Genomic DNA, 27,069 nt, shown 5'->3' with positions numbered 1-27,069 from the left:
TGTCATCGCAATATATGTAGACGATATCCTCATCTTCTACTGCTCCGTTGAACGCAAAAACCGCGTCAGCCTCCTCCTCCACTCTGAATTCGAAATGACGGAAACTGGCACGGCCAACTGGGCACTCGGAATCCACTTGATCCACACTAAGACTGGCATCATCCTATCACAGGAAGCCTATCTCAAGCGTGTACTTATCAAATACGGCTTCGACGAATCCAGACCAGTGACAACACCTATCGACAATAATGTCCACCTCCAAAAAGGAACGGAAGCTGAGAAAATCGACGATCCAACAATTTATCAGTCGATAATCGGTTCACTCATGTACGCAGTAATCGGCACTAGACCCGACCTCGCCTACACCGTCACCATGCGTTCGCAATTTTCCTCCTGTTCCACCAAGGCTCATCTAGCTGCAGTCCATCGCGTCCTCCGTTATCTCAAGGGCACCCTCGATTGGTCACTCCATTACACCAAAACGCGACCAACTGCACTCATTGGCTACAGCGACGCAAGCTATGCCTCCGACATCGACGATCGCCGTTCATTCACCGGCCACTGCTTCATGCTAGGGGAAGCTCTCATCTCCTGGCGTTCTTATAAGCAACGATCTGTCGCCACTTCCACAACAGAAGCGGAATACATGGCCCTCTCGGACACCAGTCGACAACTGATCTGGTTAATGAATGCAATCCACGAGCTGGAACAAAAACCGAATCTCTCTTTTATTCTTCGAGGCGACAACAACGGCTCTCTCTCTTTGGTTAAAAATCCTGTCTTTCATAAAAGGTCTAAACATATTGACGTACACTTTCACTTTGTTCGGGAACGATTTGAGGATGAATTATTTGAACTGGAATATATTTCTACGAACGAGAACGTGGCGGATTTACTTACAAAGGGATTGGATAAAGGCAAACATGTTTTATTTTCTTCTACTATTCACTGTGGCTCACGAGGGGAAGTCTTGAAATAAGGGCGCTCGGCACGTTTCATAGTTCTGGAAGATTCTCATCATTTCATTATAGTATTTGTCATCGGCGTATGACTCACTTTCCTATTAGTCATTCTATTACTCACACGTCTATGACTCATTGTATTTCTTTTGTACTACATTTCTTTAGTATAAATACGGGGCATCCCCCTTCAGCTAGCACAATCAACACGATCAATTACTTTGCTTCTCCTACATACTTTCTCTAATAAGTGGTTGATGTTTATACAAGTACAATTTGGGCAAGCTGTCTGAACGTGGCGTCACACGTGGACACTGGATAATACTATGTGGCAATGATATAGTATACTTATACATGTGTAAAAAGGGTGTAAAGGACAAATCACGCAAAGAACAAAGTGGGCATAAGTAACTGGAAGCTGTCCGTGTTTATTTATTCTCCTTTCCCTGTCATTGTCTTCTAACTTCCTGCCACCCTGGAGTACGTTTACATGCTCGAACTGGTATTCTTTCAGTAAGAGATGGCCAACAACAGCTAGCAGAACCACCTCCAAGTACCCCAGAAGAAACTCCGAACAACACGCTACAAGTCACACACGGAATTAGTCATCCAAGTAAAGCGGCAAGTCGCGATCACCCGGAATCGGTGGCTTCTTCTCTTTCCTGTGCTCCTCGGGGATGAGGTCGAGATAGACTCTATAGCTCTCGTCAACATCACTGTGGAGGTCGGGAGCATTGGCGAAGCTTAGTGCCAATGGGGTGGCTGGAGCTGCCCTCGAAGACGCAGCGGCGGTAGCGGGACTGGCGTGAGTCTCGGAAGCGGCGGCGGTAACCGTGGAAACATCAGGGGTTGAGGGCTGAATTATGTCAGTATGGTGGAAATCATAGTTTGGGCAATGATGGATTCTACATACAGTGGCTGCAGAACGGTGAACTACTGGAGGCGGCATGGAAATGTCGTCGGTGGTGCGGATGCCGTGTTTTTGGCGCCACTGACGGATCCATCCTGGTGGAAACACCACATCTACAAACACTTTATTAATGTGTTCTTCACTGAAACTGGCGAAAGATTATTCAAACTCACCTTTATCGAGCTCCGCCAACAGCACCCTCGCTTTTAAGTTTAGTGCTCTCTCCGTCACGCTCAACCCCATCCCGGCCGCCCCCCTACACCACACCTCCAATCCCCCTGCCACCTTCGCCAACACGCCCTCTTCTCGCACCCTCCTCCTCTCCTCTATCAACGCCCTCATCTCGTCCTCCATCGGCACCTCCACCACCCCCACCCCAGTAACCAACACCTCCTCCCCCTCCCCCTCACTATCACTCAACACCTCCATCGCACTCATCACCCCCTTCTCCCACCCTCCCACCGCCCTCTGCACCACTACAGCCCTCCTCCTCCTGCCCTCTCGCGCAGCCAGCCACCCCACAACCTCCCCCAGCCCTGGCCGCCGTCCGGTGCGGAGAACGCAGTCAACGATGAACCCCCAGGCGAGCGACTTGAGCTCCGCGCTGATGAGCCTGCGTGGCTTGGTCTGTGTGAGGCGGGTGATGGTGGCCGTGCTGGGGAGACGGCCAGAGTGGTGTTGTGCGAACCAGGTGGCGATGGAAGCGGGGGTGGGGCGTATCCCGGTGCGGAAGCGTAGGGTACGTGCGTGGGTGGTGATGAGGTTTCGTTCGTGGGTTGTGAGGGAGATGTACGGGATTGTGTGGAAGCTGGATAGGTGGGCGAGGGTGATGCCGGGGCTGGGGCTCAGGCTGGGAGTCGGGGTCGGGGTGGGGGACGAGGTAGGGGTTGGGGTTGGGGTTGGTGAGGAGGAGGTGGTGTTGAGAGCGGGAGCGGGAGAAGAGGGAGATTGAGACACGGCAGAGGAGGTGGAAGCGGGAGAGGGGGGTGGGGGGGAGAGGGTGGGTGATCTGGTGTTGGAGCTGGAGGTCGCGGTGGTGGTGGCTGAGGAGGAGGAGGCCATTTTGTCGTAGTTGTAGATTTGGACTTTGGTGAGGTAGTTTAGCCAGGATAAAGGTCTTTTGAGCTATGTAGTTTCTCTATGAAAGAGGTAACTAAGAAAGAGGCAGAAGATAGTTTGCGAAATGTTGGTGTTGATCCTGTTTCGTCTCGAGGTAGTTGACAATTGAGAAACAGCCTTAATACTACTGGGTGAATGTGTTCAATGGCCTTTTTCCTTTGATTGCTGATAGACAAAAATGTTGTGTTGAGGAAGTAAAGTAGAAGAGTGGGTGTTACAGACCCGTTGGCTTTTATAGCTAGCTAGCGCTCCGGGGCAACGCCCAATTATTCTTTGGACTCTGAGCCGACGGCTGCAAGGGGGGACTCGATTTATCCATTTAACCGTAGGTCCATACAATGTGCATGCTTCCTCTCTTGATGAAAAATAGATGGGAAAGCAACAGTGAGGGGGGAATTGGACCCTAGAATGTCTGTTTGATAGGAAACAACCTGTTATTTATTAAGCTAATTAATCTTATCATTATCGTAATTCGATAAATCCTAGTCATGAAATCACAATCAACCATTCACACATTCCCGCGCTATCCTCTGAACTACACGAAGTATGGTCACAAACATTCGCTTCTCTATCTCTACCGCACATCACCAGTTCCACTTTTAAGAAATCACGGCTTCATCCTCAAGCACTGAGCACGTCTCACATGAACATAACACTGCTGTTGCTAGTTTCCGACAGCCTGATCGTTGACATGTCGTTGCTGCCAAGAAACTGGTTGTGTTACAGACATGCAGATGCGGCTAGATTACCGTTGCCAAGAAAGCTTGTTCCAACATCAAGACTGTGCACTCACTGTGGTACATAAATGCGTTGTGTAGTTACACCATGTCCAGTTGTGTAATTACACCATCGTGTGGTGTAGGTAAACAACTGGCGTTGGGTGTGGTATTTTTCGCTGGTGGTGTAGTTACACTAACGCGTTGTGTAGTTACACTACCCAGTTGTGTACTTTACCCTACCCAGTTGTGTCATTACACCACCCAGTTGTGTACTTTACCCCACCCAGTTGTGTCTTTACACCACCCAGTTGTGTACTTTACCCCACGCAGTTGTGTCTTTACACCACCCAGTTGTGTACTTTACCCTACCCAGTTGTGTAAATGCACCCAGCTTGACCCCCCTTTTTTTTACACGCGGACGCTTAAAAGTCTATAGCTACATCCGCGATCGGTGCTTACATAATACGCGATTGATTATTATATTTATTAATATTATAGGCATCTATTGCTATTTGCCACTATTCATGTTCCTTTTCCTCCACCACGGCCTAAACCTCAAAAACCATACTCCCAACCCAACCAACCATGTAGAAATACAAACCTCCGAACCTGTAACGCCTAATGATACCGCCGGTAAAATAGATATGGATCTAATTTGAAAAAGAAAAATGCGTAAACCTAATGGAAGACACTGCTTGTTAGCTGTCGGATTCTGATATTCGCAGTCACGCGCATTTGAATGGGGTGTTACGATTTGTAAATTTTCCAATGTCGCCCCACTAGCTCTGAGTGCTTCATCCGGATAGCTGTAATGTTAATATATGCTGTGGATATTAATAGTCCCATTCACTCAAGGTGCGAAGTTCCCTTTTCTTCGCTTTATGTCCATTCTGGCAGCCGTGTAGTGGTTAGTTGCTTCCTTCTCGGCCTTTTCATCCAGGGATTGGGCGGCCTTCATACTCCTTTTAATCTCCCTCCCGCTTGAACTTCTAGCGACGTTCGCACTGGATTGTGTATTGATTTTAGAGGCCATTCCTTTGTCCTGGATAGGGGGTTTCTTACTCCTGGAACGAGCCGGGGCCAAAGACAGCTGCTCATCATGCCGGATTTGAGATTCCGGTAACTGGGATTCCGGTAACTGGGAAACCCTGGCCTGCGATTTACCAACCGCCGATTTCTTCGTCACCTTTTTAGGTTTGGGTGCAACGGCGACCGGTATACGCGGAATTTCCTATACCCAGACGGGCCACACCAGGTTAGTTTAGTAATAATCATTGCTATACATGACTGGAATCTTTACACTGCGCCTGTTTTCCTCCAAGAGAACTGGATCAACGTAACCCGTACCGCAGACCCCCTCGCCATCCTATGAATTAATGTCAGCATCTCCCCCGTGAATAAATCGAAATACGTACCGAGTCTGGCGCGTCCTCATCAAGATATGATTCCCCAACCACTTTCACCTCTGCTCCAGCCTCTCCACATGTCGCTACAAGCTTTTTCCAAGCCTCTTCGTATCCTACGCTCAACCATTTCCCACCGGTTTTCGGACGATATTGTAGAAACCTATCATCAGGTATTACAATGCGCTGGGCAACAAGTCGTTCGAACTCATTATAAGACATGTTTGTTGCAACATACACCGGAGGATGCCCGGCGATATGGATAGGGATGTAAGTTGGCGGGGGTATCTGTGTTTCTGGCACTGAGTGGATGGGGGGATAAGGGATTTGGCTGTGGAACACGCTTCTGTGAACCACAGGCTCCAAATTCGCACATAACTGAGAGTCCCCGGGTTGGGAGTTGTATCGTATGGCCGCCATATTAGGCCCTTTATATGCGAGGGGGGAAACCACCGATGAAGCCGGACTATTGGGGTCTGTCGGTGGTATAGGAATGGGAAACTTGTTAGTATACTGAGCAATTGGGGTAGGCGGGGGATTGCTCTGTTCGGTAATACCTCGGGGGTGCATAGGGGTGGAGGGATAACTCCTGTTTCCATTGAGAAGGGGAGGGAGCATTGGTGCGGCGTCATCATCATCACCATCCTCCTCCTCCTCCTCCTCCTCCTCCTCATCTCCATCCTCTTCTTCCTCCTCCTCCTCCTCCTCCTCCTCGCCCTCTTGTTCCTCCACCGGTGGCTCCTTGGCTTTTCCTGCCCTCGCGGCCCGATGGGCGGCAACTAACTTAAACTTTGATGTACTCACAACTGGTGTTGATACATTACCTATATCACCCGTTCCATTCGCAGCCGCAAGCAAAGCCTCTTTTTCTAACCGAAGTCGCTCTAACCGAAGTCGCTCTAACCGAAGTCGCTCCGCTTTCTTATCGTTGCGCACTTTATCAAGACAAATGGCATGTAATAAATCCCGGGTTAGTTCTTGAGTCCACCACTGGCCATACCTTCGTTGCATCTCCGGCGTAACATTCCGAATGAGTCTAAACATGTCAGTGTCCGAATATGTAGAGAATGGCTTGTCTAGAACTATTTCGCGTCGCAAGCAAATCATCCGCAAATACTCCCGACGCTCCCGCACCAACCGGTTAACATTATTCTTGTCCGAGGCAGTCAACTTCATACGTGAAGCTAAATTCTTCCTGTCACTATACGCCGATTTCTTCTTTTCTCCCGCGGTGGAGGACGACTGAAGTTGGACAGTTTCATCGCTTTCATCCCGCGGCTGCTGCTGCTCGACCTGCGTGTTTTTTTTTTTTTGTCTTGGACGTTGAGGGGTTTCTTGGTCGATATCATCCCCCGAAGACATGTCGATGTGTCCATTGCGATCTCTTGAACTTGATGGGTCCTGCGGCACACGGTTGTGCTTCGCGGATCTGTTGCCGGTCGTGGATGGTGGCGAGGAGAGAGGCTGAGATTGGCTATGGGAAACGTCCTGGGTGTTACTGACGGGGGTTTTTTTTTTGGAAACTGGATGTTAATTTATTAGGGAAGGAAAAAGAAAACCCGTCTATTCATATCACTTACCTCTATTGGCGGTTCCTGCGCTGATAGCGGTACTATCGGTGGCAGGCGGAGCCTCTTGATTCTTCGACATCCATATAGCAGTGAGCAACTTGACTTGTTCCTGCATAAACTGCTGAAATGCAGGGTTCTCCGCGAAGTTGTCCATTTGCGGTGATGGTGCGCGAACGAGGATGCAATGGCGGAGATCTGGAAGTTTAATTGTGGGGCGTTAATTGTTGATGGGGATAAGGTTGATGAGGTAGAGAAAAGGGGGGGTGACGTTGAAAATTCGGTGAGGTAGCGCGTTGCCATAACCAAGCTAAACCGGATATGGTAGGTACTAAGCTATATAGAGTTAGTAATGGGGCGCAGAGATATAAGAATTGCCTTAAAATAAACAAGTGAAACGCGAAACGATATATTCTCGGCCCTCGTTTATCATCAATCCAATAAGATCAACGATTTGGTCAACCTGAATCACCTCTTTTCTCCCAAGCCCTGTTTTTAACAAGAGCCTATCTTCAAGCTCTACATTAAATGTTTGGATATAGGCAAAGTTGCGGGAAGCGTGCTCCCTTTCGTCGTCGCCCACGTGTACACGTGGTTCATATTGACGCAGCAGGTTCATGTCTTCATCGGCGACAGAAAAGAAAAATATAACCTCCCCATATCCGCTGTATCTCATGCCTACGTCTGTCTCGAACTCATAACGAATCATGGAAGAACTCCTTGTTGAATTAGTTCTCCTCATGTGTGTCGAAACAATAGTGAACGTTTTTTTGGCTAGACCACGAACTCCAGAAGAGAAGGAAGCCCAACGAACGCAATTCTTGGGTGTTGAATCCAACGGAACAACGTTATTGAATCTATTTGACAAAAATGTCTGGAGGGCACGTCGATGCCATGCGCCCAAAGCTCCTTGCTTTTTTGGTAAACCCATAGTTCCAGAAGATTTATTCATTGTAAGCAATGATTTCGAAGGAATATCTTTGTGTGCTAATCTTCGACCGAACAGTCGGTGAAGAAGTACAGCTCCATCATCGTCCTCTATTTCATCGTTGAGATCGCCGTCAGGATGAGCAGGAATCACGTAAGGTAGGTGGTTGCGCTGCTCTTGAAGAACAATTGTGATACCCATGTTGCGGTTCGCCGAAACCCTGGACTTCGCCGACGCCGCAATGATGCCGCATACCCGCTCCATTGGCCATTGTGAATACACATACATTGGGCCAGCCCATCGGATAGCTTGTGCGACGTGCAAAACCTGGTGGATGACAGGAAGACAGGAGGAAAGCTTATCCCACAACCGACAATAATAACGACGTTCATAATAAATGACAAACCTCTTCAAGCGCTCCTCAACCACAAGTATCTCGGCTTCTGTGATGGTGTAGTTGCAGGCCAGATGTAAAGCGTCGATTAGGTTCGCAAACTCTGTATAATCCTCTTCTGGTAATCTGTTTTTCATATAGATAGGGGCCATTAATAGGGAAAAGTTTCTCCATTCCGCCGCTTTGAGATGTTGACAGTGTTCTGCGAAGTCACGTATAGGCTCCCCAAAAGAAGACGGGAAAGTGATGCTGCTTTTAGCCATGTCCTTACCTATCTGTAGCCATTGATCTGGGGGAATATTATATTCGTCATTTGTTTTGACGAACTTTTTACCATCCGTGTTTGTTTTTGCGGGAGTTGTCTTGCATCTGCGCGAATTCGAAGGTAAGCGCTGGCTGGGTTGATTGTCTGGTCCGTCGTTGGTATCGATATCGTCCGCGATTAGTGACTCTACGGTCTCCACCTGTGCAGAAGTTGTAAATTTTCCCCGCCAATGTCGAACCAGGTCTGGTATTACGTTCTCCCACCATAGATGCATGGCATCTGGGGGGAAACTCCGAGGAATATCGATCGTCGAAAGCTCTGATAAAGAGCATGGGCCTTTTATTCCGTACTTTTTTGCTGCATGGTCGTCACCAGTTTCTATTACGTGGTCCGCAATCCTGCGACACTGTTCATCGTTACGCATCGGTAAATCAGAAGGATCCCACGAGCGCCAAGTGGACGTGACTTCGGGCTTTATACCCGGTGGGGGGTTGGTTGGAGGGTTTAGTGGACAGTAGACACCTCTATTGTGAACTCCGTGGATGTAGCAATAAGGGCAGTAACTAGTTCCTCTATTGCCTATATATATTATAGGGTAATGGGCCGGGGGTGTTAGCTAAAATAGAAAAATTCGAGTTGTAGTTTTGCGGGGATTCTAGAAAATTAAAGCACACCTTTGAAGTTCATTAATTTTTCTCGACCAGGCATGTCAGCACCGACAATGCAGACGTGAGCTCTAAGAGTAAAGCGTGTCTGCCGAGCGCTATTCCATACATTAGGAACCCCAGCTTCGAGCTCCTTCAACTCTTCAATAAGAGGAAACAGAAAAGAGTCGAGGTCCTTGGGATTGTTCGGGCCTGGGATAAAACCCACCATTAACATGTGTCGTTTTTTGAACCTCTCGACTGGCGGTAGGTTTAAGTTTAACTAACTCATTTGAGTATTTAGCAACGAAGAAACTCAACTTTGAGGCAGAACACGTTAACATTGTTACTCACCAATAGGATTGGCCAAATGCTGAAGTTTCTTCTACTCTTAAAGACACGCACTCCATCTGTGCTTAATAAGAACGCAATATCGGTGTCATTTGGAAAGAATTCCTTTTTCTCTTCGAATAAATCACTTGACCAAAAGTCTGTTCGAACTCGTCTTGCGCGTTGCTGCTCTGCGCCGTAACGATATGCCACCATCAAGGCAGCCATACTTGGGTTCGAGTATAAAAGCTTCAGTCTATGTTTGATTGGGATATACCCATGGGTCGCGTAGGGCTTGCGCGCTTGTGCAGCTGAAGGATCATCGTCGGGGTTCTTGCTTGGCTTCCATCGAGGGTGCTCGCAGGTAAGACACCGATCTAGGTCGGGATACATTGCATAAGACATGTGGCTTAACGGACAACAGTCATACAACACTTCTTTGATCCCTGTCATTTTCTGTATCCTGGCCCGCACTGTACGGTAGTCAAGAGGCTTCTCTTCCGGCGGTAGAACTGCTGAAAAAAGCTCAGATGTATCTCGTGCTGCCTCTCTTGCTATCTTGTGTTTCAGAGCAATGTCGTGTATCGAAAAGGACAGCATCTCCTGCTTCGTGGGTAGTCGACTAATCGGATCCTGGAAATCAAAGAACTCTTCATCGTGCTCACTGATGACAGACAAATCAACGTCCTCTTGAGTTCCTAGTTCCTCCCCCGAATCGGAATCTGAGCTAAACTCGTCCAAATCACCAGCAGGTTCGTCGGAATAATCGGCAATCCCACGATTCATCTGACCTATAGGCCCTGATGTATCACTCCCACCAAATGACTCTAATGAATCAATGTCATCGTCAGCTTCAGAACCCAACTCTGAATAGACGTCTTCGGGGTCCCAATGGTTCTGGAAGGGTGAGTCTCCCGGGGAAACAGTGGAGTGAGGTAGGTCTCTTAAGTCGGTAAATGTTGTAGAGGGGTTCGGGGGTTCCTGTGGCTCCGAATGTGACATATATAAAGAAACCTCCTCATCATCCGCTTCGGGGCTTGAATTGTCACGGGTATGTTCTGCGTCGGAGCCAGAAGCGGAGTCAAAACTAGTTTGACCAGGCGGAGAAGGATGGTCCTCGTCGTCTACACCGGAACCAGAGGCAGAGGAGGCAGTTTGATCAGGCGGAGAAGGATGGTCCTCGTCGTCTACGTCGGAACCAGAGGCGGAGTCAAGACTAGTTTGACGAGGCGGAGAAGGATGGTCCTCGTCGTCTACGTCGGAACCAGAGGCGGAGGAGAAGGCAGTTTGGCCAGGTGGGGAAGGGGGGTCTTCTTGTCCTCGGTGCTCATGAGGACGTCGAGCTCGAGATCTCAATGCTGCCCGTTGATTATCTCGTCGAAGTAAGGCTGAATGCCGCTCCCATTCGCGCTGGGTTCTGACCGTGTGGGTCGCCCCCCCATACATAGAGCATGTACACTCTCGTCTCATGATGTCGGATTTTGACGGAAATGATATGGTTTTGCAATTGGTGGGTTGGAGGTTGATGTTCGAGATATTCTAAAATATTTCGCGTTGTAGACGTCGTCGTCGACGACGTCTAGTCTAGTACTAGCTCAGGGTCGAATATCCGGGTGATTTTTGGTGCTGTAGCTGGTGCAGGGCGCATGCAGCTTGACCCTGCAGGAGGCTCTTATCAACCCTAACCCACCAAACTTAGACGCGACTAAGTGCTCTCAGCTACAACTCTCAACCACCCACGGACGTACCCCCACCACCACATACAAGAATTAATTATCATCAACTACAGCAGCACAATCATCAAAAATGCCATCCATCAACGAGTCTGTTAAGAATCCCTCCGAAGCTGCCAACGAACTAGCCGATCGTGGGTCTGTTCGAATCGTCTGTACGTGCAAGGCAGCTAACTATAATATATCCGGATCCATCATGATCAGATCTAGATCAATCAACATTATAATTATGTAACTAACAATTATCATCAGATATCGATCAAAGCCTCTATCCCGGACTCGCTCCCCGTATCAACGAAACGTATGGAATCGTAAGGGACTGGTCTGCTCAAACTGTCCCAGAGATTGGAGCTCAGTTGCGCATACGTCACGGCGAACGTGTGTTCTTGAGTGGCTGGGTGAAGAAAAAGGACAATTCCATCATCTTGAAGCACCTGGAAAACAACAGACACGTCCGCGGCACCGTTACTGACCTGGAACCATTCTGGTGGCAAAATGTTCAGTGCTACTGGGGCAATATGGATTGGTGGGTGATCGCTGAGAAGGTGCCTGCCAATACTACTACTGGCGGTAGTACTTCGGGCACTGGTGAAGGGCAGATCAATTAAATAAAACTACGACTGTACGGCATGTGACAAGAAAAACGTGTGTGAATGATACCCGTACTAATACTGATTAAATACATGTATAACTAAAGGGAAGAATGAATGGAAGAATGGCTGAATAGTGCTTCAAAATATTGCCGCGTCATAATTAATATTAATATTCATGATAAATATATATAATAAATTTAAATGTTGTAATTATATAATTATAAGCGCGAGCTCGAGTGCGCCTGCAGAGCTAGAAAGAGTGTTAGTGGGGTAGATCATGGTGTAATTACACAATGCGCTAAACGTGGTGTGATTACACAACGTTGTGTAATCACACCACGAGCAAGAGTTTTTGTATGGTGTGATTACACAACGTTGTGTAATCACACCACGAGCAAGAGTTTTTGTATGGTGTGATTACACAACGTAGTGTAATCACACCACGAGCAAGAATTTTTGTGTGGTGTAATTACACACCTTACACAACCCAGTGGTGTAATTACACTATGAAAAATATCCCGGCGAAAAAATTGTTTAACTACACAACATGAGAGTGTAACTACACCACCCGGTTGTTTGACTTACACCACACCCGTGTGCTCGCTTGTACCACAGGGACTCTGTGTAACAGTAGTAAGACTTGGATATCGTCGCTGGGTCTCTCGGTGTGTGATTTCGAGTTTTTGTTTGGGGTTTATTTTGGCACGGTGATGGTGGGGAGGGGATAGGTGGGTGCGGTGTGATTTTATCCTTGCTCACCTCTCAGCTGCTCGGGAGTTATGGGATTGTAGACGAGTTGGGGAGTGATACATACACGTAGTGGAAGTAAATTATAAATTATCTCACTCTCCTTTTTTGTCTAGTCTTTTACGCCTCATACGCGCCGGCCTTTACCATCATGATATACTAGCGCAATGGATACAGTTTTGATGCGCTGGCTTCTGATAATCCTACGTGCAGATTGCCAGCCCTTCTGCCAGCTGCCCCGCGCAACATATGCTATCATAAATCGAGCTTTAACGTACATAGTGTTATCTTTACAGTCTTTGCTATCTGTTGTTAATGTTGCGTCAAGACACCGAGTTTAGTCCTGTTGATGATATGTATTTGTTATGACTTTGTGGGATATAAAAGGAGCCCGGTACTTCTTGTCTCATACCTCTTGAGTTTGTTCATGGAATTGGATTCTCTTCTGTCTCTTCTTAATCCGTGACCAGGTAACACATACCAGGAGCTCGAGCAAGGCGGCCCGTTAATTAAGGTAATCGAGCTTCTGATGGAATTTTAGCACATACACATCAACTGGAATACATACATAGACCTAGCCCAGCACCAATGCAGGTACCTACAGCGACGTCTACTACTCCGCGTAGACGTTTACGCTGTATATGTGCATCTATTAGTTGCCTCACTGCGCGCATGATATTTGCCAAGGATTGTAAATTATCCGCACCAAGTGAACGACATCATCTTTCGACACTTCCTTCCCTGAAACGACGACCTCATGTTGCGAATTGAGGATATTCACGATACCCAAACGTGCCAAGAAGCTATTAAATTTCGAATTTTTCAAAGCGCCTTTTCACGATATAAATACCACCAATGTCCCCATCACTACGTCACCAACACATAAAACCCACCAATACCAACCTTCTTAATTCTCCTTTCAAACTTTTGACAAAACCAACCCATTGACACACTATCATGTCTATCCCCAACGCTCCACCTGCAATCATTCAACCTGCGCCGGTTCATCCTGCCGCTGCTAATCCCGCTGCTACCCACCCCGCTACGCCCCAGCCAGTCGCCGCCCACTACGCCGCCGCTCAGTGCAACGTGGCCCACCATCTCGCTACTCACCCCCCGCTGTCCCCGGCCGCACTACCCCCGCCGACCACTGCCCCCTCATCATGACCGCCGCCGCCTACCGCACCCTCCTTACCTCCGCGTACACAACCAAGCTCGTCCAGTACGCTGCCTCCACCGCAAAGTGCAATGAAGGCCTCGCCTGTGCGCAGAGAACCCTTGTCGGGCTGGGTTACAACTGAAGGAGGGAGCGCCCCGGGGGGGGGCGTCAATATGTCGCAGGGTATCATCGATGAGGTTAATATTATGTAGCGTGAGCAGTTTTACCTCAAGAGGGATAAGCTGATGGTGAAGCTGTGGAAGAAGGAGTTGGCGGGAGTGGAGGCGAGGGTCGAGAGAGAGTTTAAGCGTCGGGCTGCGGCGGCAGAGGGGCAGCCGGGGAGGGCCTAGCCCTGGTGACGTGAATTGAGGTATGTTATGTGTTGTGTGCTGTGCTGTCCTGACGTGTATAATTGTCAACTTATTAACTTGGGTTTTCGGGTGATTAGTGACGAAAAGATATGGCCTCACTCGATACGAATAAAAACATCTCGCCGTCGTGTTTAAAGGTTTCTTCAGCAATGAAAGTGGGGGGAAATAGGAAATTGTCAAGTAGCTGGGTTGGAGGTTATAGATAGGAAGTAAAGATTAAAGATCACTTTGTCTAGACCAATTGTGTTTCCAACGGTTGTATTTATTTTCAACAAAACTCAATTGTAAGCAATAAAACAGACCAATAACTCATGATACCAGGGGGAAGAAGAAAACTCAACGACATCATCCTTCCCGCCCTGGCACAACGAAATCATGTTGTGAATTGAGGGTATTCACAAGAGCCAAGATATGCAAACACGCCAAGAAGTGAATCTTCAAAGGGCTTGTTTTCTATATAAATACCATTAATCCACCACCACTACATCACCAACACACCAAACCCACCAAGATAAACCTCTTTCTCTTTGCAAACTTGAAATAACGAACTTACTCACCGCCACCCGTCTACCGCGCCCAACGCCCCTCCGCAACACTCCAGCCCACCATGGCTCAGCCTGTTTCTGCCCTTCTCCGGTTTGCCCAGCGCAACGCGGTGCACCGTCTCGCCGCGCACTTCCACAGCATCCACTACCTCCCCAACATGTACCCCTCCACTTACACCGCCGCCCTTGCCTCGATGTACACAACCACAATCACCAAATCCATGGCCTCCACCACCCGTTACAAGGAAGCACTTGCGCGCGCGCAGGGCTCCCTTGTCGAGCTCGGCTATAACTGGGAGGAGGAGAGCCTCGAGGAGGGAGTCCGAATGTCGCAGGATATCGTTAACAGGATTGGTGATATGTGCGATGCGGAGTACTGCATCAAGAAGAATAAGATAATCTTGAAGTTGTGGAAGAGGGAGTTTGCGGGCGCGGGGGAGGAGCTCAAGATGGAAATGGGCCGTCAGACTGCGGCGGCGGTGGCGGAAGGCGGAGAGGGCTTAACTCTAGATCTGCTGGGGGTAAAGTCAGGTATGCTATGTGTTCTGTGCTGTCCTGACGTCTATATTTGTAAATTTATTAACTGGGTTCTGCAGATGATGAGTGACGACCAGATATGCCTGAGTCGACATGAATAAAAACATCTCGCCGTAGTGTTTAAAGGTTTTCCCAGCAGTGAAAGTGGGGGGAAATAGGAAATTGTCAAGTAGCTAGCGTGGAGGTTCTAGATAGAAAGTAAAAAATACAAAGTCGCCTTGTCTAGAACAATCGTGTTTCGAACGGTTTTCATTTTCAACCAATACTAAGGTTAAAGCAATAAAACAGACATATAACTGCGGTGATTCCAACGGTTGAAACCGGTTGTATTTGGAGGCCATACCTTACCGAACTGAACTTAATTATATCTCCAACTTAACTGAACTGAACTGAGCTGAATATTGGTTTTCGAAACTAGTTTTAGAACCAGAACCGTTCTTTGTTTGGTTTGAAGATTCATAAACTAAAATGTGTTTTCAGAGTCCGTTGCTTTGTTTACTAGGTGCATTTGAGACCGCCCAAAACCGGTCAAGGTCAAGAAATGTGTCATCTATGTGACGGGTACCTACATTTCGACCAGCTTTTGATTGTGATCATCCAAACAAAATTAGCTCAAAGACAAAAACTAAGCCAGAATGTTAACTAAACCGGTTTGTTTCGTAGAGCGGGTGACCGTTGGAAACCCTCCATACCGGGAGGTCGAACACCTCAACGACATGATCCTTCGAGACTTTCCTGCCCTGACACAACGACACCACAATGCGAATTGAGTGTATTCAGACAGCCAAGGTACGCAAACGCGCCAAGAAGTGATCCTGTTTCGAAATGTGAAAGCCACTTTTTTCGATATAAATACCGCTAAACTCTCCCACCTCCTTGTAACCAACACACAAAACCCACCAAGGCAAACCGTCTTTCCTGTTGCAAGGTTTACACAAACAAAACCCACCAACTCCCACCATGTCGACCCATCGATACGCCCACATTGCAATCATCGAACCTGCCGCAACTGATGCTCCCGTTACCCACCTACCTGCCACAGCGCCTGTTACGGCCCACCTCGCCGCCGGCGCTGTCAACGCCGCGCAGGTCATTGCCATGCCTTCCCCTACCGCCCTCGGCCGCGCCACCCCCTCCGACGCCCCCACCCTCCTCATGACCCCCTCCGGCTACGCTACCTTCCTCACCTCCTTGTATAGTTGCAATCTAACCGCCCTCGCTAGCACCACCGCCTTGATGAAGTTCAGACTTGAGCGCTCCCAGCGTAAGCTAGTCGGGCTCAGATATAACTAGAGGACGGAGAGCCTCGGGGAGGGATTCGAGCTAACGGGGGCTATTATCGACGAGATTGGTAGTATGCTTGGAATTAAGTATTGGTTGGGGTGATGGGTAAGTTGTGGAGAAGGGAGCTTGCCCGTGTGCCCGAGGATGTGAAGAGGGACATTAGGGAAGCGCGTGAGGATCGGGTGGGGAGGGCTTAGGGGTGGCGGGAGTGAAGGTGGGCTGTCCTGTGCTATGCTATCCTAATACTCAGTTTTGTCAATTTACTAACCTAGCTTTGGCGATGGTCAGTGACGACAGATATGCCTCAGTCGACAAGAAAGAAAAGATCTCGTCGTCGTGTTCATAGGTTTCCTCTGCAGTGAAAGTGGGAGGAAATGGCGGACGGCCAATTATCTACCTAGCTTTGGAGGTTCTAGATACAAGCTAAACAATAAAGATTATTTTGCAATTGTCTAGATTCACAATTTCAAACAGTTGTAACGGTTTTTTATTTTCAACAAAATTGGGAAAGTTGATCAACCGTGTGAATAAGATCCGGTTTATATTGCACAACGTTTCTGACGTCATTACACTAGTCTAACACAGGGTTCTCAATGATACGAATCGGTGTGATTTTCGTGCCATACTGCACCGCCTGCGATGTGTTCAGATCATGATCGAACTGCATAATATTTGGCGAACTTCTTATTGTACTAACTGTGGTATATCACATTTGAAACACGTGATGGATCATGATGCGAAAATAGTTTTTTTTCTTCTATTTTTTGGTTGAATTTATTAATACGAAAATTGGACGGAAGGTTATATTCCAGCAAGGAAAGGTGCATAGGCTGTTGATTTGTGCGCCAGGACTCTATCATGATATTATCGATAGAGGAAGGATCCCATATCGTACTCACTATTATCAAAGATGATCATATCGTATTTTACCCACTGTACCGCCAGATAATTTTATCGGTACATATCACCGCACCGCATTATCGTTGAGAACCCTGGTCTCACAGAACTATACACCAAGAGTGATTGGGGTGAGTATCTACTCTTGATACAGTGTTCGTACTTTGTATGAGGTGTTCCTACTGCTCCGGCATTATGGGATCAGGGGACTGTGGAGAAGCTTGGCATCAGGCGCGGGAATCGGAGTCGATTCATTGTAAGTTACATACCTGATTGTTCTGTGTTCATTTCGTTACCTCCAGTAGATATGCTTTATTATCATTATGTGTACTTCTTATCCAGCGCAGCTACATAAATCTTACAGTTCCAATGCATACACGACTCCAGATATTCCCACATCCAGAGTATATGCCATTCTGCCACCTGTCATGTGCATGTGTGACGTATCGGCTCATAAACTCGACCATATATAAAGTACGTACGCACTCTGGTTTTTACAGTCTTTGCTACCTGTTATCAGTACGGTGAAAGCCGACAAGCACTTTTGTTTGTCTTGATGATACGTGGTTGTCACCATTTTTTGTGGGTTGTAAAAGAGTTTCTACTACATTTTCCTACTTGTCTTGTTACGTCTTGATGTTATTGAATCATGTGCTTTGATTCTACTCCAGTACATCCAGACCTACGGCCTGGCCAATAGAAGATTGTCCCTGATGTTCACCAACGTACGCGCAATGAAACGACAGTGAGACCTGGTTTTCTGAATGCAGACAACCTTATCCTTTTTTTGTATTCCCTACTTTTTAACCTAGCACTTAAGAAGCTGGGTAGTTCCTCAAACCTTCACGACAAGAAGAATATGGTGAGATCTGTTGAGTCGTGTTTGCGGTGTATTCGCTACCACCCCTAGTCATCTGTAACACTCGGTTAGAAAATTGAGAGCAAACGCTTGGACAGCTCTATACACGTACGTACAGCACAGGGGAAGCACACCTCAACCCACGCAAACCCCACCCCACCATACCTAATCCCCCCCACATCCCCCGCCAACTCCCTCCTCAACTTCCTCAGCATCAAGGTATAACTCGGCAACTGATACCTATCGTGAACAATTCCGCGTGATTCGGGTTGTGAAGATGCATGGGAGGTAGGCAGTGTAGGCGGTGGGGGGGGGGGGGGGAGGTGAGCGGCAGGCATGGTGGAGGTAACTAGCGTCGCCAACAGCTTGGAGGTCGGGGGGCTTTGAGAGTGGTTGTGGGAGTAAGGCTTATCACCTGGTGGTGTGGTTGTGAGGGGGAGGTTAGTGGGTGTTTGTATCGCGCTTGCTGTGGACACTTGGCCGATTGTTGGTGTGGGTGCGTATCTTGGCTCTGGTGAATCCACTTGATTCGCAATATAAAACTACCTAGGTTTTTGTAATCTTGTAATGAAGGCCGGCTGAGACGTGGACAAGAGCACGTATAATATTGCCCCACGGGGTCAACAATAATAGAAAATTGAAGTAGGAACGCTAAACTACACACTGATAACAACGAGCCTGGAGGGATTGTTAAATATTACTGCCTTGGTTTCCTTGCGCCGTTGGGTTGTAAACCACGATGCCGCCCGTACCTCTAGCTAGCTCTATTGTGACCTACATGCCTATTATATATCACCGCCCGAGTCGTATCACGACCTGTTGGTGAGCTACTCTTTCTTGACCTAGGCCAACGTAGGCTCTGTACACCCCAAAACCGCAACAGAGCTTATAACATTTGTCATCCTTGAATGGTTTTATACTCCATCCCTCCAAGAGACTGATCCGACAGCACGATGTACCCCTAATAAATATTACCATTAAATTAATAAACGTGTCTAGACACATCCCATCGGTTCCGTGGCTAAAACCACGTCAACCATATCTATCTCGCTCTCCAAGGCGTATAAAAACTACGTTACGTGAGCGCTATTACCATCACGCCTATACCGTTGCATCAAAGCAGCCTAGCGTAGACATTGATTATCACTCGATTCGCGAGTGATCGGCTGTGGCGGAGTGATAGGTGGTGATGGGCCACTACACTACAGTTCGTTGTTTTAGACTATTTGTTTTGATTGGAGCAGGTGTGAACAGAGACATACTGTATGTGGTGGGGGTTGAAGGAGGTGTTGTTTCTTCTGGTTGTGTGAACGCTTCGAAGTGAATTGTGGGGGTGATAGGGGATAACGTTCTGAGTGGATGTTTTATGTTTAAGCCTGAGTTGTGGGATTCATGTATGCAAAAACGTAGATGAAAAAAGTTCTAAGCAGGGTGTCTCTCCTCCCTTCAATCCTATTTGAGGACGGGGTTGAAGACACAACAAAACCCCTCCCAAAGTGTTTCTGTTTCCGTACATCGGTGACAGCAAAACGCCCGGAGTTGCCAAATTAAAAGAGTTCTGTTGGCCAGGTTCATGGTCCTTTATTTAAACGAAAAACACTATTTCTTCTTCTGCCACCACGGGTTGAATCCTTTCACGTCGGGACGTGTCCTCCGCGTTCGAAATTCAAAACGCCGAGATTGACCACCGTCACCAACCCCACTTCACCAACACTTCTTCCCACCAACCTCATCACCCCCACTAATCTCTACAACGACACATCTGAATTCTCTCTACCAAAGGTTTCATCACAGATAACAAGTACTTATAAAACCTATCGGCGATCTAGAAATATCTTGGTAACTTTACCTTCCCAATCTCTTATATTTATAACCACTAATAAAAACCCAGTTACCCAAAACAACCGCTGTTACACACACACACACTCTACATGAAGCGCCACCCCCCCTCTCCCCTGGACCCCCCTCGGCGGTCCACCCGCATCAAACGCCCGCCCCCCCCTGTCCTCATCTCTGTCGCCGTCCCCGCGCCTCCCCGGCCCCCTCCCATCCCACGCGTTATCATAACCAACGACCCCACTGCCCTCACCTCTACCACCCCCAACACCCTCGACCCAAACGCCCCTCTCTCCACCACCGTCCTAGCCACCCAAATCTACTACCTCCCCGCCACCGAAAAGTCCGACCTCTACACGTTCTTCCGCGCCGACTACGCACGCACGGGCTACCGCCCCACGAACCAGCAGCTCCGCGCATGGTTCGCATACACGCACGGTGGGCGGCAGTTACCGCTCGAGGTGATTGCAGCGGTGATAGGCGGCGGTGAGGTTGTAGGCAGGAGTGCGAATACAAAGGTGGGGTATAATATGGCGGCGAGGATTAGGGACTGGGCGTTGGCGAGGAAAGGGGCGACCGGGGCGGTGCCAGGAGTCGCGGAGTGTATGGTGTGGATGCAGAGGGTGGGGATGGAGATGAGGGGGGATGTGAATGTGGGGGAGGTGCTGGGGGGATGGTGGATGAGGAGGAGGGGGGGATGGGGGTGGGGAGGGGTGGGAGGTGCTGGATGGGTTGAACTTGAATGGGGGGGTGGATGGTGGGAAGATGAGGAAGGAGAGGACGAGGAGGAGGTGGGAGGAGATTGTGGCGAGGGAGGAGGTTTATGAGGAGGTCGAGTGGAGGAGTTGTTTGACAATCCCTGCGGCCAAGTGTGCGAGACATGAGGCGAAGATGAAGGTCCTGGGATTGGAGAATACGACAGGTGTGACGGGCGGATGGACAGTTAGTGAGAAAGGCGAGAGCTGGGATGAGAGTGAGGAGACCACTGAATCCAGCGAAGCCAACACCGAAGCGAATGGTGGTGGGGAGAGCTGTGCAGAGAGCGAACAAATCCGTTCCTCAAGAAGGAACACACGCTTCTCGGCCAAGCAGACCACCGCCCCAAGTGAGCACAGTCCTGCCTCTACCCCACCTGGCACACCCAGCAGCAGCACAAGAACCAGATCTAACACCCCCTCCAGCCCCGCAAGAAAGCCCATCAGCGTCAACGCAGAGCTGAAACGCAAACACACGCCCACCCCACGCCCCGGATCCACGACTTCGGGATTTCGCACCCCAAACCCTCTTAGGAGGGCCACCACAAGATCACAATCGGAAGGCAAGCAACACGCTAACACAACCGGTTGGACAGCAAAGTCCAAGCGTCTAGAACCAACTGGGAGATATAATATGCGGAGTAGGCGCTCGACAACATTTGAGACTAAGTCCGATGATGAGAGTGGTGATGAGGATTCGGAGGGTGATGCGGATAATGAGGAAGAGAGTGAGAGTGAGAGTGAAGAAGAGGAAAAGGAGGAGAAAAAGGAAAAGAAAGTGAAGGTACAGGGTGAACATGGGGGATCGGAGGATTGGATGGAGGATACGATAGTCTGTGTATTCCGGGATGCGGGGTCTAGTGTGGTTGCTACTGGTGGTGGTGATGGAGGCGGTGGTAGAGATAGAGGTAGGCGGGTGGTGAAGGATGATACCTCCTCATATTCCGACGATGCTTCTGAAGATAAGGACGCCACCTGTGAAGACGGGGACGAAGAAATGGTGGACCATAAACCTATCTCCACACCGGAAAAAAAACAAGATGTCGATCATGACATCACCATGGGCGAAGACCCCAACCCACTCGCTGAACCTACACTCTCAGATGAAGATCATGACATCCCCACACATGGTGTGCTCGTTACTAGCGTTGAGAGAATCCATGAGATTGTAGATGCGGCGTCGAACCAGCTTTTGCAGGAGCTTTTGAGGGTTAGTAGGGTGGGGGGAAGCAGTAATACCAGCGAAGCTACGACGGCTATATCAAGCCCGCTCTCTCAGCCTGTTGGTAGAGGGGAAAGTCCTGTCGTTGTTACTCCGGAGAGTGTCGGTACTGTTGAAGGTTATGGAGGTAGTGCGGTGGAGTCGAGCACGCTTTCGGAGTTTTCTACGATCACGGAGAGTCCAACTCCTACATCACTCCGTACTACTCTTACTCCTATTCTTACTACTACCAGTAATTTAAGCCCAACGCGTCGATCAAGCAAAGGAAACGGTACACAAAGCAACACACCGCAACCTTTAGAGGCCCAGTCTCTCGTCGTCGAAAAGGAGTGCAGTTCTACGGTGCTAGATGGCGAGGGTGATATACCCATCCTAGATTCTCAGGTTGAGTATAGTACCCCGGGGCGGTGGGGTCCGGATGAGAGAGTGGTGCCGCACTCGGAGGGGGATACGTCGGATGTTGAGATGGATATGGATCTTGACACAGACTTGGATGATGAGGTTCTCCTTGCTCATGGGTCGCCATCAATTGCTGCAGATGCCATGCCCGATACTACCTTGCCCCGTGGTCTCACACCAGCCATCCCACCGCACAGTATTGCGCAGAATGTTAGTCACCGCCTTCGTTCTCCTCCTGTTTCTATTTCTGTTGTAGACAGGCAAAACGAACCAGTATACCAGATACTACGCCAGCAGCAGAGTCTACAAGAGGAGGCACAGGAAATGGAGAGGCAGAGGGAGGTACAGGAAAGACAGAGGCAGACGGAGATGCAGAGGATGAGTGAGGAGCCGAGACGTAAACCGGTGGAGAATAGAGCCATCGATGAGAGGGTTGGTGTGGTGGAGGGCGAAATAATGAGGGAGAGTCAGGCTGCATTGATGATTGCACACTATGGGGTCGACCACACACCTGGTAGGCACTTCAGGAACGCCGAGGAGGTTCAGCACGCCAGAAGTACGGGCCTGCGTTCTGTGTCCCAATCCCACGCGACCCTCAACAGCAGTGGCGATATTCCGCAAACTGAGGTCAATGCACAAACACCTGCAGCACTGCAGGAGGAAAATACGCAAGTTGTAAGAAACACCATCCGTGGCGTACTGGACCAGATCAGACTTCAGCCCACCATCAACGCCGAAGACCACGCATCCCAGGATGCAGCAGTATCCCGGGACTATGACGGTGATGACGACTGGAGCAGCCTTGGCGATACGACGGTGTCGGAGGGGGGATGGTCTTTGCCTGATAACGCTCACGCTGCTCGCAACACAGCTTTGGAACAGATCAGACCAGGCCAAGCCAACGACGACGATGCTGGTGAGGAGAGGGAGATTGATTGGGATATGCAGGGCGATACGACAGTGTCGGAGAGCGGATGGTCCGTGCCTGATAACGCTCGCTCCGCTCTCAACCCAGCCTTGGGACCGGCTATACAAAGCCAAGCCAACGAGGACGATGATGGTGAGGAGATAGAGATAGATTGGGATATGCAGGGTGATACAACTGTCTCCGAGGGCGGTTGGTCAGTTCCTGATGCGGTACCGGAGATGGAGGGAGTTGGGGAGGAAGGGACTGCCGTTGCTGGTGGTTTTATGGCAGAAGATGAAAGACAGGCACCAGCACTGTTTACATATGGCCCACCTGTAGCCGTTGAGGATGATGAGAATCATGACACCATCCTTAGACATGCCAGCCAGCCCCTCGTTCACAACCAAGACGACAAGATCCCCATCACTCCCTGTGGAGACACCCCCGCAGACAATGGTAACGACGGAAACAGCGTTAGTTCGGACATACTGGAGCTCTTTGGGACTGCGACTGTGACTGGGATGCCGACGTTGGTGGGCATGGAGAACTATCTTCCTTCGGGTGAGGTTACGAGTGAGGAGGAAGATGCGCCGGAGGGTGTCTATGTTTCAGTTGCAGAGGAAAAAGCAAGTCCGCCAGCCGAAGCCCCGATGAGAGATGGAAGTGTTAGTGCTGAAATTAAACACGGCACTACTCCTGCTGAAGAGCCTCCAGATGGGGGGCGCGGTTACATTATTCTTTCAGGAGGCCAGGGTATAATGTTCCGACAAGTCGACGATATTTCGGGTCATAGCAGACACCCCATGGGAGCTCTGGGCAGCGGTTACAAACAGATGGACGAGGAACGAAAGGATTTTGCTACCGAACCCCCCATTCTGATAAAGGTCACCGCCACCGAGCACCGTCACACCTCTACCGAGCATGGAGTGAACCAAGACAACAATGAGACCACTATCCCACGCAGACGTCGTGCAATGGAGGCATATGTTGAGGATCTCTCGGACGATGAGAGTGGATCTCTGGTTGTAGACCTGAACGACTACCTACCCTCCCAGGTGGCCGAAGTCCGTTCGCCAGTTTTGTCCGGCATCGATCATAATCCTCGAAAGGGCAAACTGGATGAAGTGGATGACGCCCGCCCAGTGAGAGCAGCGGCGGTGGAGAGAAGGCCACAAGGACTGGAGAGCTCGATTCATGCGGATGTGTCGAGATACCTTGACGGCTTTGATCCGACGGTGGAGGTTGAGTTGGAGAGGGTTGTGGTGGACCGGACGGGGGGAGATAGTTCTCCGGAGGATGAGAGTGAAGTTCAGAAGTCGGAAAGCGATGATGACGAGGAAGACGATGAGGAGGATGAAGACGAGGAAGACGAGGAGGGCGAGATTTTGGAGAGAGGGGGAAAAAGGAAGAGGGCTGCTCTAAGCTCCAGTAGTTCAGAAAACAGCGGGCCCGCCAGGAAAACTAAACCTGCCTTCGCTTCAGAGCTTAACTCAAACTCTGCCACCCTGCGTTACATTGCGTGGGGTAAGCCGACTACAAAAAAGATCAATGTGGCCCCGCAGGAGGAACAGCCGGACACCGTCTTCCTTCCCAAACCGAACACCGAAACCGCCACCTTTCCAGATTTCACCTGGAACCGTCCTTCGAACAGCCAACCTAGCCCCTTCCAGTCCCGCCTTATCAACACGCTCACGCTCCGCCAGCACGCCCGCTCACTCCAGCCTTCCCCCCTTACACCAGCAAGAACTCGCACCCCCACTACCGCGTCAGTAACACACGCTGCAACGCTTCTGGCGTTCTCACCGCTGCACACAGACTTCCGCGATACGCCGGCACAGGCGGGAACGCATGCCGTCGTTGGTGAGTGGGAGAGATGGAGGCAGACGAGGGCGCCGGAGGAGGTGGTGGCGAGTGTAGGATATCGGACGAGTGATGGGAGGTATGAGAATGAGAGTGGTTCGAGGATTCGGGGGACACCGGCGTATGTTAGAGAGCCGGCAGCGGGTACAGTGTTGCTGGAGAGGAGATTAAAGGGGTGGTATGATAGTGTTGTGGGTGCGGGAGCACGGGGAGTGACACAGAGAGCGTTGGAGGTAAAGGTGGAGGAGTTGGCGGAGGGGAGCGCGTTGTCGGAGGGGTGGTTGGAGGGGTGGAAGATGATGCAGGGAGTGGTGATTGTAGTGGCGGGGAGGGGGTGTGTTAAGGTATGTATTTTCTTTTAAGGTGGAATTTGTGTAAGGAGGGGTTTATGGGGGTGCTAATGTCTTCTGGTGTTGTAGGAGGATCCGATCTGCCTGGATGACGATGACGATGAGTAGCATCTCCGGACGCGCAACTTACCTATTGGTCTCCAAATTTGGTGCGAGTGATAGTTCTTTGGAAATAGTCTTGGAAATTGGCCTTTTGGGCTGGAAGAAGAGGTGGTACATAGTTTCTGCATTTGAATGGTTTCTAGGGAGTCGGGTCTTGGATCTCGTGCATGGCGTTTCTGCTCTGGGTGTTTTCTATGTCGGTTTTAGAAATTCGGTTGATATAGAAGTATACTGCGGCTGTAATAAGATACCATCTCCCCAGGAATTTCGATGGTCTTTAAATTTCTCTTCTCGTTTTCCCCCCCTTATTTTGCAGCATGTTGACGTTGTTTCATTTGGTATTGGGTTTGGTGGTGCAGTGCGGGGATTTTGTGGGGGGGTCCTGGCCGGGGAAGTAGGCTATGGGGTTTTTGGGTTTTTCTTTTGGCTGGTGATATAGGTTGAGTTATTAAAAGTTTAGTTCTAGGTATTGCGTGAAATTAGCTCTAGCTAGAGTCCTGCTACTTAATTGAGAACTCGAATTAGCTTCATAGATTATCACTCGGGAGTCGGGACTTCACCCGCCCAAATTATCTCCCAAAACAATACAAACCTGTTTTCTCAAACCTTCTTGGGTTTATACCGATTACAACTCGTGCCGCATGGTACCTTTGAGGTTTATGATCTCATGCAAGTAGTCTCGGTCATATATTATAACCCGTGTTTCCGGAACCCATCCATGGTGCGCTAGTTAATAACCACTGGGACATAATACGATATTTTGTGACAATAACTGTAGCGGGGGAAATATAGGGATCTTAAAATTGATAAAAGATAGGATAGGCTAAATTAGCTATAATTAAACTAGCTTCATGGGTTATCACTCGAGTTCTGGCGTTCTTAAATTTCCTACGTATATTTACACTTCAGCGTGCATTAAGTTCAGAAAGCTTTGTTAAATGTTTATTACTTGTATTTAATGAAAATCTATGCCGTATAGCAGCTCTTGAAGTGAATACCCACTTCGCTAGCAGCGGACCCGGGCACAAGATATCACTCGGAATCTTGACGGAGTGGGATGGGGGGGACTAGTGGTGGGCCAGACCTAGCCGAACATTTTGTCCTTCAATGTATGCAGGGACATGTTTGGGTCTCGTTATCCTGTCCGTCCCCAGATGTCTAAACCAACTTGCATGTTCTCTCGAGGCCACCTGTCTCGTGACCATTCCTATTACAAAGCAAAGAAACACGTAACAAAAAACCAAAGAACACGACAATATAAATTGAAACCCTCCGGCGACTACAAAGTGTATACTAGCCTATCCCTCCGCCCTTAACTGACCGCACCTATCTCCAGCTCCCTTTGTTCAAGCTGCTTCCTATTTCCTTGTTCATCACCTCAGAGACCCCAGTTGAAGAATTAGCTCTAGAAAGCGATCTACCTCGCTGAGAAGATCGGTACTCGCGCCGGTGATCCCCGCATGCTCCTATGCCGCACTCCGCCTGTGTTCGGATACCGTATCCTTTTCCGTATCGTCTAATTATTTTTATTCTGTTTTAGTCTCATATATAACTTGAATACTGAGCCTGCGCGGAGAGCGATTATGAGGAATGACCCTTCTTAGATTGGCTGCATGCTAACAGGTCCAGTACAGAAACCTCGACTCGCTGTACCAGGCGGTAGGACCCCCGGGG

General features: G+C 49.2%; 9 protein-coding genes across 9 annotated transcripts; 5 read left to right on the top strand and 4 right to left on the bottom strand.

Annotated features, from left to right (window-relative positions):
• Positions 1-1,560: 1,560 nt before the first annotated feature.
• LAJ45_03609 (uncharacterized protein) lies at positions 1,561-2,112 on the bottom strand (the record flags this gene model as incomplete). Its single annotated transcript, XM_046113194.1, has 3 exons — positions 1,561-1,815; positions 1,873-1,982; positions 2,043-2,112. 3 exons carry the CDS (start codon positions 2,110-2,112, stop codon positions 1,561-1,563), a joined length of 435 nt encoding a protein of 144 aa, XP_045973487.1.
• Positions 2,113-4,557: 2,445 nt separating this feature from the next.
• Positions 4,558-6,835, bottom strand: LAJ45_03608 (uncharacterized protein; the record flags this gene model as incomplete). Its single annotated transcript, XM_046113193.1, has 4 exons — positions 4,558-4,938; positions 5,008-5,073; positions 5,123-6,633; positions 6,691-6,835. 4 exons carry the CDS (start codon positions 6,833-6,835, stop codon positions 4,558-4,560), a joined length of 2,103 nt encoding a protein of 700 aa, XP_045973486.1.
• A 222-nt stretch (positions 6,836-7,057) lies between these two features.
• Positions 7,058-8,689, bottom strand: LAJ45_03607 (uncharacterized protein; the record flags this gene model as incomplete). The annotated part of the gene is made up of 1 exon (XM_046113192.1): positions 7,058-8,689. The coding sequence occupies one exon, from the start codon at positions 8,687-8,689 to the stop codon at positions 7,058-7,060; it is 1,632 nt and encodes a 543-aa protein (XP_045973485.1).
• A 520-nt stretch (positions 8,690-9,209) lies between these two features.
• Positions 9,210-10,709, bottom strand: LAJ45_03606 (uncharacterized protein; the record flags this gene model as incomplete). Its single annotated transcript, XM_046113191.1, has 1 exon — positions 9,210-10,709. The coding sequence occupies one exon, from the start codon at positions 10,707-10,709 to the stop codon at positions 9,210-9,212; it is 1,500 nt and encodes a 499-aa protein (XP_045973484.1).
• A 336-nt stretch (positions 10,710-11,045) lies between these two features.
• On the top strand, positions 11,046-11,580 carry LAJ45_03605 (uncharacterized protein; the record flags this gene model as incomplete). The annotated part of the gene is made up of 2 exons (XM_046113190.1): positions 11,046-11,127; positions 11,225-11,580. 2 exons carry the CDS (start codon positions 11,046-11,048, stop codon positions 11,578-11,580), a joined length of 438 nt encoding a protein of 145 aa, XP_045973483.1.
• A 1,895-nt stretch (positions 11,581-13,475) lies between these two features.
• Positions 13,476-13,821, top strand: LAJ45_03604 (uncharacterized protein; the record flags this gene model as incomplete). Its single annotated transcript, XM_046113189.1, has 2 exons — positions 13,476-13,592; positions 13,684-13,821. The coding sequence occupies 2 exons, from the start codon at positions 13,476-13,478 to the stop codon at positions 13,819-13,821; spliced, it is 255 nt and encodes an 84-aa protein (XP_045973482.1).
• A 628-nt stretch (positions 13,822-14,449) lies between these two features.
• LAJ45_03603 (uncharacterized protein) lies at positions 14,450-14,994 on the top strand (the record flags this gene model as incomplete). The annotated part of the gene is made up of 2 exons (XM_046113188.1): positions 14,450-14,918; positions 14,984-14,994. The coding sequence occupies 2 exons, from the start codon at positions 14,450-14,452 to the stop codon at positions 14,992-14,994; spliced, it is 480 nt and encodes a 159-aa protein (XP_045973481.1).
• Positions 14,995-15,884: 890 nt separating this feature from the next.
• On the top strand, positions 15,885-16,217 carry LAJ45_03602 (uncharacterized protein; the record flags this gene model as incomplete). Its single annotated transcript, XM_046113187.1, has 1 exon — positions 15,885-16,217. The coding sequence occupies one exon, from the start codon at positions 15,885-15,887 to the stop codon at positions 16,215-16,217; it is 333 nt and encodes a 110-aa protein (XP_045973480.1).
• Positions 16,218-19,895: 3,678 nt separating this feature from the next.
• On the top strand, positions 19,896-25,401 carry LAJ45_03601 (uncharacterized protein; the record flags this gene model as incomplete). The annotated part of the gene is made up of 3 exons (XM_046113186.1): positions 19,896-20,513; positions 20,566-25,287; positions 25,363-25,401. The coding sequence occupies 3 exons, from the start codon at positions 19,896-19,898 to the stop codon at positions 25,399-25,401; spliced, it is 5,379 nt and encodes a 1,792-aa protein (XP_045973479.1).
• Between the last annotated feature and the right edge of the window lie 1,668 nt (positions 25,402-27,069).

Source organism: Morchella importuna (assembly GCF_003444635.1).
Source record: "Morchella importuna strain M04M26 chromosome Unknown Morimp01GS008, whole genome shotgun sequence".
Classification (NCBI taxonomy): Eukaryota; Fungi; Ascomycota; class Pezizomycetes; order Pezizales; family Morchellaceae; genus Morchella; species Morchella importuna.
Note: the sequence above shows the minus strand (reverse complement) of the source record. Positions and strands in the feature narration are given on the sequence as shown.